A 12777-nucleotide genomic window follows, 5' to 3' on the forward strand; every position below is an offset into this window, starting at 1 on the left:
TTTTGTTTTGTTTTGTTTTTTAATTAACTTATTTTGCTACATCTGAATGACTGCTGAAGAATATGCAATACTTGGGAGTTGCACATTTTTTTGTGAGATCATTTCTTGGATGATTAGGGCAGAAGTTGTATATTTCTTTTTAATATGGAATAGTTGCCCATTCTTTTAGTCAAGTTTGGAGGTCTTTCAGAATAATTCTGAAAAACTTAGTAGGCTTTGCATCTATTTCCAGTCAGATCCATGTGCCAGTATCCATATCAGAGTTTTTTGAAATACATATATTTTGGGTTGGCTATTCATTTTTCCCTTGGTGTTCATGGGGGGTTGATTCCAGGCCCATCCCTCTCAAATTTGAGGATGCTCAAGTCCCTTATATAACATGGCATAGCATTTGCATTAAATCATCTCTAAGTTACATAAAATACCTATTGCAAGGTAAATGCTATGTAAACAGTTATTATACTGTATTGTTTAATGACAGGGAAAAAACAGTGTATGTTCAATAAAGACACAAATTTTTCCAAGCATTTTCAATCTGCGGTAGGGTTGGTTGAATCCATGAATATGGAATTTGGAGCCAGGGAACCCTGGCTCCAAATAAGAACAGCCAATTGTATTTCCTTGCTTTCTTGTCCCACTTTCTGGCAGTTAATTTATAAGCTTTGGTGGGAAAAGCATACTTTTTTTTTGCAGTGCTGGGGATTGAACCCAGGGCCTTGTGTTTGCAAGGCAATTACTCTACCAACTGAGCTATCTCCCCAGCCCCCGAAAAGCATAATTTTAACCACATTTTCACTCTCAGGCATTTTTTTTTCTCCAAGTGGGGAAAAAGTTAAGATTCCACGTCCTTAATTCATCCATTGAAAAGAATTCCAAAATAGATGTGAAATTTATGCCTTTACTTATATTCTTGCTATAAGGCTGAATTTTCATGATCTTTTGTCACTTAAAAGCATTTTCAACTTTACCTCCTACTTCTTGGAGTTGAAAAATGCTATCTTGCATGAAGTTCAAAATTTTTGTTGCCATTAATCTATCCTGTTTTGGCTAACAAGCCACCCATTTTTTTCTTAGATAGATGTATGAATGGTTGATTTTTGAGATGAGGTCTTGCTATGTTGCCCAGCGTGGTCTCAAACTCTTGGGCTCAAGTGATTATCCTGCCTCAGTCTCCTATACATTTCAAACCATAGGCATGCACTACCATGTCCATTTTTACTTTTTCTTAGAGTACCCTGCTAAATGTATCTAAAAGAATTACCACACACTAGAGTCTCATTTTTCAATCTCCTTCTCAAACTTGAAATTCATTTTGTATGTATACACATATACACACATATTATTACCTCCCAGATAATTAAAGGTAACAGTTTTATGTAGTGTTTTATCATTGTATAATGTAAAATGCCATGTTTGTAGGCTCCAAGTTTAGTTTTCTTTGTCTGCCAGCCAACCTCAAAGATGATACTTCTGTTTTAAGCTAAGGCTTTTTATTATAGGTTTTTTCATTTGAGCAACACCCAGTTTCTATTACCAATACTTATATCTCAAGTTAGGTTAGCCTTATGCTGTAGTAAGTGATTCCAGAACTTCAACAGCTTATTTTGGGGTCATTGTAAAGTCCTTGGAAGATTTGGGGATCTTTCTGACAACTGTTTACCATGCAGCAGCTCAGAGATACAAGCTGATAGAAGATTGCCAATCCTCTGAAACTTGCTGCAATATCTGAAATATGCAGTTCTGTGAGCCTGTACCAGGTCTTATAAACCTAGACCAGAAATGACTTCACTACTTTACCTACAGCACAATGGCCAAAAACTAATTCACAAAGACCTCTCTTCCTTTAAGAAAACTTAGAAGTGCACGTTCTGTATACTGTAAGTACGTGGAGAATCAGATGTCAGTGAACAATAATAATGTGTACCATGTTGTAGAAATAAATTAAGTATGGAAATAGTAGCTTGAGTCATAAAAAAATTTTAGATAAGAATATACAGTCTTTCTGCAATCTAACTTAAAGTATGGTCTATCATTATATAATTAAAATTGCTGCTCTCTCTGGTGCTGGGGTTCCAATGCAATGCCACGTGCATGTTAGGCAAGCTACTCCCCCAGACCAATTATTATTTCATGTCCACCTCATACTTCATTATACCAGAAAGTCTTACTACTTTCTAAAAGATACATAAGTAATTATATTACTGAAGAATTAAAGAGTTGCAATTCATAATAATTTGTAGCATGTTAAGTATGCTTATACTGTGAAAGAATAAATATAAAACAAAATTTACCATTTTAATCATTAAGTGTATAATTCAATAACATTAAGTACATTCACAGACCACACCATCATTTCCAGAATCATCATTCTGAACAAATTCTGTACCCATTAAACTATAACTCCCCACTCCCATTTTCCTCCAACTCCTAACAACCTCTATTCTACTTTCTGTCTCTGAATTTGCCTATTGTAGGTACATCATAAAAGTGGAATGATAAAATATTTGTCTTTTTGTGTCTGGCTTAATTCACCTAGCATGTTTTCAAGGTTCATCCATATTGTAGCATGTGTTGGAATTTTGTTCCCTTTTTAGGTTAATATTCTGCATATGTATATCACGACTGTAGAATTTTGAGTTTTAAGATGTGGCATGGAACCTATTAGTATTATAACATTCAAATATCGACAAGCAGGAACAGTTCCTATTTCTGTATCTTTTCCACATCTCATCGTTTTTTCCATTTTACTTTAGGGGCAATTTCTCTCCATGATTCAAGGTCCTAAGTATATTATTCTCTAAAATTTCCTACTTCAAACACCACAAACAGAGGAAGTTAATTTAAAAATTAACTTTCAAAGTCCCTTGATCATTAGCAGATTACTGGGTACCCCTGGCAAATGGCAAGATGGCTGCTAAAAGCACTTGATAATCAGGGACCAAGATGACCAAAGCACAGGAGTTTATGTACACACACTGAGAAAATTTGGTGTTGATATACCCAGTACTTAGTATACAGTGAACAATAATAATGTGTACCATGTCATACAAATAAATTAAGTATGCAAATAGTAGCTGTTTTCTTTATCAGGCCCTGTTACAGGAAAATTCTGAAAGAATGGTTAGGGAACGGAAAATAGAACTGTAAAACTCATTTTTGGTCTGGAAAAGTGATTGCTTAGTGTCTCATTAAACTGGCACCAAGGAACAAAATGTGAGGCATTTAATGATCCCCTCCATTTGGCAATGGATAGCTATCCAAAATGTTTGACTTATATTGGGGTCATTGTTCAAATATGAATCCAATCATATGACAAATATAAACATTTCTGTGTGTTGAACAGGATGCTGGGCATTTGGAATGCAGAAGTAGGGGAAAATTCTCATCCCCAAATTTTCTCAACTTTATGAGGGAAATAAGCAAACAATTACAGGATGATTATAGGTAGTAGAAACATGACGGGTTTCACAAAGATAGACTATTTCTCCAGTTGTGTTTCTCATGAAAAACAAGCTTATACTATATGGAAAACCAGAGATAACTACTAATGTGGTATATGTCCTTCTAGTTTTTGCTCCATAAAGTGACTTTCAGAAGCATATTAAACTGTTTGGTAGTCTTAGTTGTGCTAGGTTGTAATCAAGAAAAGGGTCAAAGAAAAGAAGTTTTCCTTTTGCCTTCAGTAGAATCCTCATGAACTCACATTATGGTGTTTTCAGGTGTAAGTAGTGAACTTTTCTCCCAAGGTAAATTTATATTTTGAAAGTTGCTTAGATTTGAGGACCAGCATATATATATATATATATATATATATATATATATATATATATATATTTTTTTTTTTTTTTATTTATATATATATATAAAATTTTTTGGCCTGCTGACTCAAATATATGATGGTCAGAAAGTTAAGGAAAATAGACAAAACCAAAGTAAGAAGTAATTCTAAAATTGAAAAGCAGCCTACGAAGATGGGATCAGTTGAAATAAGTGTCCATCTGTTCTGAATACCTCCACTTCATCCTCTTCTAACACCAGAATCCAGGCATCTAGACTGCTTCTGCCATTGCCTGTTGTGCTCAAAGGGTTCATCATGAGGGTTGGCCAATCTGGAGAACCTTGAAGTCTACCAGGGCCAAACCTAGGAAAGCAGCAAGCCAGGAAAAGCACATTCAGGCATCATGCTACAGCATGTATTTTTTTCCCATATTTTTGTTAGTGCATTATAGTTGTACAAATCGGTGGTATTTGTTTTTACATATTTGTGTATATACATATAACAATATAATTTGGCCAATATCATTCCCCAGTGTTTCCCCTTTCCCTTCCCTCCTCCCTCTCCTGAGTCCCTCTTCCTCCTCCATTGATCTCCACTTGCTATTCATAGATTCCCCCCACCCCCTGCTGCCACATACACCTTTCTTTTTCCCTTTTTCTCTTTAGTTTTCACATATGAGAGAAAGCATACCCCCCTTGACTTTCTGAGTTTGGCTTGTTTTGCCATAATGTTCTCAAGTTCCATCCATTTTCTTCCAAGTGACATAATTTAATTCTTTATGACTGAATAAAACTCCATTATCTATACATACACCACATTTTCTTTATCCATTCATCCATTAGTACACACCTGAGCTGGTTCCATAGTTTGGCCATTGTGAGCTGCACTGCTATAAACTTGGGTGTGCATAATATTGCTATAGTATGATGACTCCCCCCCATATTTCTATTGGTGCATTAAAATTGTACATAATGGTGGGATTTGTTGATACATATTCATACATGCATACAATATAACTACAATATAACCAGTATCATTGTTCACTATTTCCCCTTTCTCTCCCATTCTCCCTCTCCCAGGTTCCTTTTCTCTACTGATCTCCTTTTGATTTTCATGAGATTCCCCCCTTCTTTTCCTGTTTCTTCTCTAGCTTCCACATATGAGAGAAAACATACAATCTTGTGGTTCTGAGTTTGTTATTTTGTTTCATGTAATGTTCTCAAGTTCTATCCATTTTCCTGAAAATGTTATAATTTTACTTTTATGGTTGGATAAAACTCCACTGTGTATATGTACCGTATTTTCTTTATCTATTCATGCATTGATAGACACCTAGGCTGGTTTCATAGTTTCACTGTTGTGTAGTGTGATGATTAGTATAAATACCAAGGAGTGGAATAAGCTGGTCATATGGTGGTTCTATCCTGATCTTTCGAGGAATCTCCATGCTGATTTCCATAGCTGTTGTACTAATTTACACTCCCAACAACAGTGTGGGACTTCTTTTCTCCACATTCTTTCCAGCTTTATTGTTTGTACTCTCTATGACAGCCATTCTAACTGTAGTGAGATGAAATATCAATGTAACATTGATTTCCTAATTATGTTAAAACCACTTTTTTTCATATATTTGTTGACCATTTGTATTTCTTTTGAGAAGTATCTGTTAGTTCATTTGCACATTAATTTTTTTTGTCCTTTGTTCTTTACATATTCCAGATATTAATCCTGTCAGAAGAGGAACTAGCAAAGTTTCTCCCATTCTGCACATTCTTTCTTCACATTTTTGTTTTCCTTTGCTGTGCAGAAGCTTTTTAATTTGATGCCATCCCATTTATTCTTGGCATTCCTTCCTGAGCTTTATGGGTTCTATTGAAAAAGTTATTACCTGTGCTTATATGTTGATGTGTTGACTATACGTTTTCTTCTAGGAGTTGCATTGTTTCTGGCTAATTCCTGGATAGAACCAGCAGATGATCTGCCAGCGAGGACTTTATTTCAGTGATAATGGAGGTGTGTCTGGGTTCAGTGTTTTAGCAAGGAATACTGAATTTCATGTAAAAGGTACCCATATTGTCTCCCGTAGAGATGACAAGTAGATGTCAGTGTGAGACCAACTGTGGGCCATATAATATCTTTGTTATTCATTTAATAGTAATCTTGCTCCACTGTAATCTGCAGCGCCCCCCCCCAACAACTCCCCAACTTAACGATTTAGATTCTGTGCATGCTTTCTTCAGTTACACAAGTTTGTCAGTTCTAGAAAGGCACCTTCTCGCGATTTAGCTACGAAATAAATACTATTATTTTTGGAACATTTTGGTTTTTTTCCTAACTTGAGGCTCCTAGTATGTAAATTGGTACCTTTGATACACAAATGTTGTTCATACTAAAACATGTTGAATCCAAGAAAAAGCACTGCATACACCCTTCTGGGAGGCCATCTTATAGTTGAGGAAAAGGAGTAGGAGACTTCCGGGCACTATTTCCTAAAGGTCACGGATAAAGAAATATAAGAACTAGCTGAGCCAAGTAGAGCTGAGCAAACGCTGCCAGAAGGGGGCGCCGTGCTTTGGGTTAACAAAGAAGACGAGTAGATGGCTGCGAGTTCGGATAAAGTCTCCACTTTGGTTACCTACCCAGACAGGCCACCTGCACGAATATCCTGTCCCCCCCGAACGTTCGGGCAGCGTTCAATGAGGCCCCAGTCTCGGGTACTCCCAAGAAGTTTGGGGTCAAATGCTAGCTTGCCTAAGAGCTCTTCCGGGATCACCCTGCAACTGGCCGGAGTTGCTGGGTTTGACCCTGGGGTCCTTCCGTAGTCTGAAAGTGGAAACGTGAACTCAGCCCTTTTCCCAGAGCGGGAGTGTTCCGGGAGTCGAGGGCGGGGTTGGGGCGCATACTTCCTCTTGAGGGAGGGGCATATTACTAAAATAAGGGGTTTGAGGGGCGTCCTTCTGTGTGGACATTAGTCCCTTGGCTTTCTGTCCACTCTAAGGATGAAAATGTGTAGGGCAACGGAGCTGACGTGATGTATAGGAATGTCGGACAGTTGTATAAGTCGATGTGTTTTTGCCCATAACAAAAATGGCATCGGAACATGTTAACCCGGCAAAGTCACGTGCCCACAAGCAAGGACGAGGGCTAGTATGGCTTCAGGTGACAAGCGGATGTTATTAATATTCACTTCCGGGTGAGACCTATCGAGCGCCATCTTGTCTTGTTCGTGAAGAAGTAGAAGCATCGAAAAGGGTTGGAGAGGTATTGCAAGAACCGTGGCCACAGCGGTGTTCTGGAACAAGAGTGGGTAAGTGATGAAGAACAATTGCACGTGGGGACTTGCTGGATTATTACAAACCTCTTGGTTGCTTTGGCCTACTTAGCATGACTTTCTTAATAGGCTGCGTACCCTGCTTGGCGTGACTGCTGGAACCTCATTCCCTTAAAGCAGCAGCGCCCGCCTGACTTGGTGAATCAGAGGTGCTCTCTGTGAAAGGGAAATGTTATTAAAGAGAGTGTTCATACCTTTTCTTCTAATTAAGAGTTTCCTCTTGGATGAGACGGGACTAATTGTTGGGCTCTGACCGGCCCGTTAAGTACTGCGCGTGCGCAGTGGGAACTCTTATGGGGAGGGGGTGTTGCGCGGCGGAGGAGGCGGGGGGCCCGGGCTGGAGTTTATACTCTGCGTGCCTCCGACTACGCAGGCGCGGCTGAAGGCCACTGCGTCTTGTTAACTACAATTAGGTTCCTTACTTTTTGTTTTTCTTGTGTTCTTATCAGTGATGGACGTTAAGTGTTAAGCTTCACAAGGAAACAGGTAGTATCCGATATTTCAGTTGTTTCGTCTTATGGTGAATATATCATCATTTAAATTGGGCTTCGGACAAATTTTGATTCTAGGTATTTAAGTTAACGTTCTAATTTAAACTCTTAATACCTTATTAATCTTTCCCTCCCTGACCCCATTAAAGCAAAGTAAACCTGAAATTTCTTATTCATGAAGCAAAAACAACAAACGAGAACACAAGAATTTACTGTGGGATTGTTTTGTAAAGTGTAAGGGAGCCATAGGGAGAAGAGTAGTAAATCAGTTCTTTTAAGATATTCTTGAGAGGCTCTGTATTTCTTAAAAAATATTAATAAACTTATATGTTAAAACAGTTTTTGATTTACAGAATAATGGAGCAGATAGTACATACTTGTCCCTCCTTCCCCACTTCTTCCCTGATTAGTGTGGTACTTTTGTTACAATTTATGGAACGATATTGATAAACTGTAATTAACAGAGTCCATAGTCTGTTCCTTTTTCCTAGTTTTTAAACTGTAGTTCTTTTTCTTTCTGCACCAGAATCCTGTTTGGAGAGGACCGCATTACATTTAGGCACCATGTGCATTTAGTCTCCACTTGACTGTGACAGTTTCCCAGGCTTTGTTTTTTATGACTTACGTTTGAATTGTGTCCCCCAGAATTCATATGTTGAAGTCTAACTTCTTTACTTCAAAATTGACCAGATTTGGAGATCGAGTCTTTTAAAGATAGGGTCTTTAAGAGGTAAAATAAGTTTATTCAGGTGGATCTAATCCAGTATGACTGGTTTCCTTATAAGAAGAGTTGAAGAACTCAGAGGGACAGTCATCTACAGCTAAGCAGAAGTCCTCAGAATGAAATCAACCCTACTGAAGCTTTGATCTTGGACTTTCAATCTCCAGGACTATGAGGAATATATTTGTTACTTGACCAAGTAGTCTGTGGTACTTGGTTATGCAGCCCTGGCATATGTATAGAGTACCTTGACATTTTTAAGGGTTGTTGGGTATTTTGTAGGGTCTCCTCCTTTTGGAATTTGCCAGATGTTTTCTCATGATTGAAATGCTATTAGTGTTTTCATCACATGCTTTAAAGAGGACATACTATCAGTGTGACTTAACATATTGATAATGAGTTTGATCACCCTCCTAAGATAATGTTTGTCAGGTTTCTCCATGTTAAGTTACCCCCCTCTCTCCTTTTATACTGTACATTTTGGAAGGAAGTTGCTTTGCATACCCTACTCTTAGTAATGGAGAGTTATTCTCCCCCTCCATTAGGGTGTAGTAGTTTCATAATTTATTTGGAAATCGCCATGGGGGATTTGTCCCTTTCCTCCCATTACTTAATTAACTAATTAATTAATTAATTTGGTAGTGAGGCTTTAACCCAGGGTGCCTAACCTCTGAGCCACATCCCCAACCTTTTTTATTTTTTATTTTGAGACAGGGTCTTGCTAAGTTGCTGAGGCTGGCCTCAAACTGAGATCCTCCTTCCTCAGCCTTCTGAGTTGCTGGGATTACAAGTGTGTGCTAGTGTGCCCGAGGTTATTTAAATATGTCAGTATAGACTCATGGATATTTATTTTATAATCTGTGTTATAATCTAGTACAGCTTTATTTTGATATTTAAATTGTTTCAGGCTTTCACCATTGGCAGCTCTTTCGTCTACTGCCCTTTATGTGCCCCATCAATTTATTTTTCTGTAGCTCTTTCTATTTCTTGGCATCATAAGATGGTCCCTTCTCATCTTATATTTCCTGCCCCAGTCCTAGATCAGCTCTTTCTCCAAGAACTCAGTTCTTTCTTTGCCAGATGACATGGAACTAAGGCCAGGTATGTAGGTGTGGCTTATTGCTAATAGGGTGTCACTTTAGGCCTTCTCTCTCCATTTATTTTTCAGTTATATTAGTTTTGGGGGCATTATAACCAAACTGTCCAATGCCTGCTTTTTTTTTTTTTTTTTTTTTTTTTTTTTTTTTTTGACAAACGAGGGTTTATTAAGCAAACAGAGTGTCTCCCTGCAGGGTAAGAGAGAAAATAAGAGGAAAAGAGAGAGAGCATGCGCAAGAGAGAGTGTGAAAATTGAGGAGGAGAGAGTGAGTGAGCAGGAGAGAGGAAAGCATGAGAAAGATCTGCATTTTTTTTTTAATGCTGTACCTCTTTTAAACTACAAGCTTCAACATTTGTCACTATGTACTAAAATGTATGTGAAATCAAATTGCAAAAATTCATTTAACGGCATTCCAAGTGATTACAAAAATAACTTTTACCAGTGCCATTTCCACCTAACCTGAATTGAACAAATGAATTCTTTTTGACTTTGAGGTCACTTGTGTGTAAGACTGAAATGGCAAGTACAAAGAGGATCGTTGTATTTTGTGACTTCAGCTTTGTGTTTGATGTGAGGACAATTTTACCTATCCATCAAAGGACAGATGTGTTTTCTATATCTTTTTTTGGGGGGGGGGCTTACTAGGGATCTAACCTAGGGCCACTGAACCCTAATGTATTTTATTTAGAGACAGAGTCCTGCTTGAGTTGCTCAGTGAAGTTGCTGAGACTGGCTTTGAACTCATGATCCTCTTTCCTCAGTCTCCTGAGCTGCTTCTATATCTTTGTGATTTTTCATTTGATGCTTAAGGGCTTTAAAACACCAAATTTTAATTTCATTTCATCTCTGTCACACAGTCTGTGGGTGACGTCTGCATATATTAATGATTGTTGTCATGTTAGAAAACTCAGAGACATGGTGGTTCAATACAAAATCATTTTAGAAAGGAATGAGGTAAATGCTCACTTTTCTGACTATTGGTTTCACTAGGGTTACCCTAACACATTACCACCAAGTGAATGGCTTTAAAACAGCAGAAATTTAGAAATCAAGATTTGTCAGGGCTTTCTCCTCATGGGCTGTAGGGTAGGACTCTTCCTTGCCTTTTTCTACCTTTTGATGGTTTCTGTAGTCCTGGCGTTGACTTCACTCCTCACTTCAACCTCTGCAACTGTAGTCACATGGCATTCTGTGTCTGGGTGTCTGAATCTTTTCTCCTGTAGGGAAACAGTCATTTGTTTTGATCTTACCCTAATTAAGTACAACTAATCTTAATTGAGTACACTGCAAAGACTTTCCAAATAAGGATACATTCACAGGTATAAGATTAGGACTTCACAGGTAGAAGGGATTAGGATTTTAGCTAGGTTTGAGGAGACACAATTCAGTCTACAAACACTGGTGATAATCGTAAGTTTAATTTTATTTCCAGCAATGTGATAGTTTTGATGTGATGTGAACCTTGATTTTTTTTTAATCTTTCTGGTCTTCCCAAATCTCAATTGTTTTCCAAGGATATTACAGTTAGCTTGACCCTGTGAAAGAAAATAGTCTCAAAAAAGTCTTGCAGGGCTGAGGTGATAGTTCAGTTGGTAGAGTGCTTGCCTTGCAAGCACAAGGCCCTGGGTTCTATCCCCAGAACTGCCAAAAAAAAATGTCTTGCAGCTTGACTCCTCAGTCATCAGATTTCTCCAGACGTTTTCTTTTTTTGCGGGGGGTGCTGGGGATTGAACCCAGGGCCTTGTGCTTACAAGGCAAGCACTCTACCGACTGAGCTATCTCCCCAGCCCCTCTCCAGATTTTTGAGTCTATTGATCTTCAAATTAAGTCTAAAGGAAGAATGGATAATAGGGATTGAATTTTGATGTTATAAAATAACAGCAGTATTACAATGTCATTTTCATGATCAAATATCATGTATTTGCTTGATAACATTTAAGTGAATGAGTATTTAACCACTTAATATGGCAGTGTGCAGAATTCAGATAATCGAAAGATATTTCTTCTGTCCTCAGAAGATTCTTGTTTGAGCCAAGACAAAAATATGAAAAATTCCACTACATTTCCTCTGTAAGAAGTACTATATATCATCTTTAAATTTTAAGGAAATTTCAAACAATGCAGAAGTATAGTGAAGGCCCATGTTTAACAGCTATTAATATTTTCCAAATCAGTATTAACCAAACTGTAAATGTCTTTTTTTAATGGTGCAAGGTTATGTTATTCATTAAAACCAAAGGTGATCTTGAAGGTGTAGCTAAATTAGAGCACTTGCCTAGCATGCTGGAGGTCCTGGGTTTGATCCTCAGCATTGAAAAATAAACCAACTAACAAAAGAACCAGTTAATTTAAAAACACGGTCTGCCCTATCAGTGGGATATATATGGGATATATATACATACATATTTTATGATACAATATATATATTAAGTATTTTTAATTGGAGATGGACACAGTACCTTTATTTTATTTATTTTTATGTGATGCTGAAGATTGAACCCAGTGCCTCACATGTGCCAGGAAAGCACTCTACCACTGAGCTACAACCCCATCCCCAGGGGTTCCATATCTTGTGGGTTTAATTGGTTGCAATTGCAGATTGAAAGTACTTGGGGAGAAAAAAATGACATCTGTGCTGAACATAGACTTTTTTTTCTTGTTATTATGTAAACTACAGTAAAAGGACCGTTTATGTTGTATTTACGTTGTATTAAGTAGTAATGTAAGTAATAGTAAGATGATTTGAAATATATAGAAGAGTGTACATTGGTTATATGAAAAAACTATACCATTTTATATAAGGGACTTCAGAATCCACAGATTTTGGTATCCATGGGTGTCCTGAAACCAATCCCTTACCAATACTGAGAGACAAAACATATCTATCTGTAGATTACCTGGTGATATGCTGTTGTACTACTTCTGTTTTCCAGATTTTGTATGTTAAGTTTTGTTAATAGTGACAATTTATGATGAAAATGAAGAAAGAATAGGACTTCTAATTCTTGCAGTCTAATAGCTTAGATTCTTGCTCTTTAGTTAAAAAATAATGAAACCTTTTTATCAAGTGTTGAGTTAGATTGAAACATAAAAGGTAGTATTAAATATTTGAATATTAGTCTTTGCCTAAAATCTGCTTTTTCTACAAAGTTTAGCATAGCTCTAAATTTAGGTTTCATGGCCAGAGGTGCTTCTATTGGATTAAATTATAGAAATTTACTCTAACATATATAAGAAAATGAAGTAAAGGTCAGGTAGTTTGCTCAGTGTCTCATAGTTAAGTGATTTTTGTGTAAATTTTTATTTTCCATATCAGTCATTATGGATTATGCTCATCAGCTTCCCTTGATTCTTTGT

General features: G+C 37.3%; 2 protein-coding genes across 2 annotated transcripts in view; one reads left to right on the forward strand and one right to left on the reverse strand.

Moving 5' to 3' along the window:
• Positions 1–6992, reverse strand: LOC306665727 (uncharacterized protein; the record flags this gene model as incomplete). The annotated part of the gene is made up of 4 exons (XM_079147368.1): positions 1–3109; positions 4012–4141; positions 6418–6686; positions 6900–6992. 4 exons carry the CDS (start codon positions 6990–6992, stop codon positions 3056–3058), a joined length of 546 nt encoding a protein of 181 aa, XP_079003494.1. The 3' UTR covers positions 1–3055.
• The window catches only part of PNISR (PNN interacting serine and arginine rich protein), a 25873-nt gene continuing 20048 nt past the window's right edge, over positions 6953–12777 (forward strand). The window contains exon 1 of the mRNA XM_079148644.1: positions 6953–7085. The gene's annotated coding sequence lies outside the window, so the exon portion shown is untranslated. The remainder of the gene's footprint in view (positions 7086–12777) is intronic.

This window comes from Sciurus vulgaris (genome assembly GCF_902686455.1).
Source record: "Sciurus vulgaris genome assembly, chromosome: 7".
Taxonomy (NCBI): Eukaryota; Metazoa; Chordata; class Mammalia; order Rodentia; family Sciuridae; genus Sciurus; species Sciurus vulgaris.